Below are 2,694 nucleotides of genomic sequence, written 5' to 3' on the forward strand. Positions count from 1 at the left end.
TAATTATTTGTAAACTTCATTCAAAACAGAGATGTAGTATAAGATAAGTTAGTTCGAACCCAAAGGAAGGACATTTGACTAAGATTAAAAGTGAACAAAAGACTCAAATAACTAATTAAGAGACTAGAGACTAATTAAGATTCACTATTGTAATTTCTGCCTCCGCCCCAATCAGTTGTTGTCCTATTTCATTTTGGAATGTCTCAGTCAAATTGTTGTCCTTTCTATTTTAGGAATGTATTTGATAAGTAATTTGATCATTCATACTCAATTTGGTCCCCTTGTCATTTAATAATTGGCCCCTTACTCGTTCCTTGAATTTTGTACCAAAATCAAAGGAAAAAAATTGATCGGGTGGTGTTAGTCTAGTGGTAGCCGGGTTAAACCTTGAAGCTTGCAGAAATGCAGGAGTTGAGAGGTCCCGGGTTCGACTACCAGTTGGGGCGATGATGACTTGGCCATTGCAGCTCCCGAAAGGGGTGGCTTACATGGTCTATGTGGTGGTGCGGGAATGCATGGATTCGGGGGATTCAACCCCTCGTCATCAAAAAAACAATTGACTGAAACGAAGGAAGTATGAACAAACAAGTGAATATAAACAATGGAAACAAGGGCTTTGACCTAAAAAGAGAGATTCCATAGGGATAATGAAGAAAACAAAGTTAAAGATGTAAACTTTAATTTAAGATAATAACAATAGCACAAACAATTAATATTAAAGAATTCAATAAAGACGTACTTGATAATTCAAGATAATTTGTCCAAGTACCCACTCCTAAGAAATGTAAAAACGTACTCCTTTTTCTCCTCTTTTATAAAGACTCCATACTTTTTTTTTTTTTTTTGACAGCTGTAAAAAGAGGTTTCTACAGTCTCATGGCCTGACGGGCCACGCCATGTGCTAGAGTATTAAAATGTCTCGGAATAAAATTAATACATAAACAATGAAATAAGCCGAAGGTGCCCCACATATCTGCCAGCAAATGATCTTCCTTTTCCACTCCTGCAATTTCATTGATAAGTTGAAGACAATCCGACGAAATATCCAGATGTAAGATGCCCTCAGAGGCTGCCCATATGAGTACATCGCGTATTCCCAATGCCTCCGCTTGTAGAGCAGCTTCCGCCCTAATTTTCACACTTCGTCGCAAAATTTCTTGTCCCGTCGAGTCAAACGCCACCCACCCAAACGCCGCCATATATGTTTTATCCCAGCTAGCGTCCACTTTAACTCGTATCACCGCACAACGATCCTGCCTACCAATTAAGTAAAGAGGATATCCTTCCTTGATCCTCCATCTTACCGTATCCATCCTTTCCTCGGGGGATCCCTTCATAACAGCCCTAAGCTTTCCTCCTTCAACCTGCTCATTGAGGACCCGTACCTTTTCCCTAATATTCACATAGAAAAAATCCACGATACTCCGCCAATTTAGCTCTAGGCCCTCAAAGTTATTCCTATTCCGAAGACTCCACAAGCCCCACAGAACTGCCACAAGCATTATCACCCTCCTTTCACCCCCCTCTTTGCCAGAAAGAAGCTTGATCCAATCAATGATCCAGTCAGTGATACTTAAGGATCCAACATTATCCACCCTGATTCCTAATTCCGATCCTGCCCAAATCCTTCTTGCACTTTCACAATCTTGAAACAGATGTTCAACTGTTTCCAAAATTCTACTAGAAACCCCACACATGCCACAGAAGACATCCATTTCCAACTTTCGTTTATAAAATTACATACCAACCGGCAGGGTACTGGTAATAATCTTCCACACTAGGATTTTCCATGTATTTGGGATAGGAAGATGCCATAGTCGTTTCCTACAGAAATCCTTTCCCCAGTCGCCAATCCTCGAATTATCTTTAGGTGAGCCCCTCCTATGAATGTATTCATCAAAGAGTAACCCATACCCACTCTTTACTGTATAAATCCCATCCTTAGTGAGCGGCCAAAAACCTCATCAATATGCCGTGAATCCCGTAGCTGCATTGCCAAAATCCATTCCGAATATTCTTCCTTGAAAAGTGCCCGGACATAATCCTCATTCCACTCACCATTTGGCATAAGGAGTTCTCGCACCTGCAGATTAGCCATCTGGGCCTCATTAAGACCCAACCAACAATCCTTTGGTTCCGGCCTAGAACCCCCAACCCATCTAGCCAGCCAAATATTGAGCGTTGAGTTCCTGCCAGGTTTCCAACCAATATTATTTCGAATCATTTGGAGCCCATGGATAATGCCGCGCAGCCCCCACGAAATACCGGATTCCTTGATTTGACGACTGCTAAGAGTAAAGTTATTTGTCCCAAACACTTTAACACGAAAAATCTTACCAAACAAGGAAGAGTCGCCAGAAATTAGTCGGCATCCATGCTTGGCCAACAGGGCTTGATTCAAACACTCTACATTACGGATTCCTAAGCCTCCGCCACTTTTAGGAATACTCAGGAAATTTTTACTACACCAGTGAACATTTTCCCCAATTTACATCCCGTCCACCAAAATTGCGTCAAAAGAGAGTTAATCTTTTTTGCCACACTTACCGGAATTTTCAAAACCGATAGAAAGTAATTTGAGAGGTTTGATAGGACTGATGAAATTAAAGTAAGTCGTCCCGCTGGTGATAGAAAAATCCCATTCCATGAAGAAATCCGTTTAGTAATGTGTTCCACTAATGAATTGAATATTCC

At 41.1% G+C, this 2,694-nt stretch overlaps 1 protein-coding gene across 1 annotated transcript; it reads right to left on the reverse strand.

Annotated features, from left to right (window-relative positions):
- Positions 1–866: 866 nt before the first annotated feature.
- LOC141646657 (uncharacterized) lies at positions 867–1,715 on the reverse strand. The gene has a single exon (XM_074454554.1). It carries the CDS (start codon positions 1,713–1,715, stop codon positions 867–869), a length of 849 nt encoding a protein of 282 aa, XP_074310655.1.
- Between the last annotated feature and the right edge of the window lie 979 nt (positions 1,716–2,694).

The sequence above is a fragment of the Silene latifolia genome, chromosome 1, assembly GCF_048544455.1.
Source record: "Silene latifolia isolate original U9 population chromosome 1, ASM4854445v1, whole genome shotgun sequence".
NCBI classification, from domain to species: Eukaryota; Viridiplantae; Streptophyta; class Magnoliopsida; order Caryophyllales; family Caryophyllaceae; genus Silene; species Silene latifolia.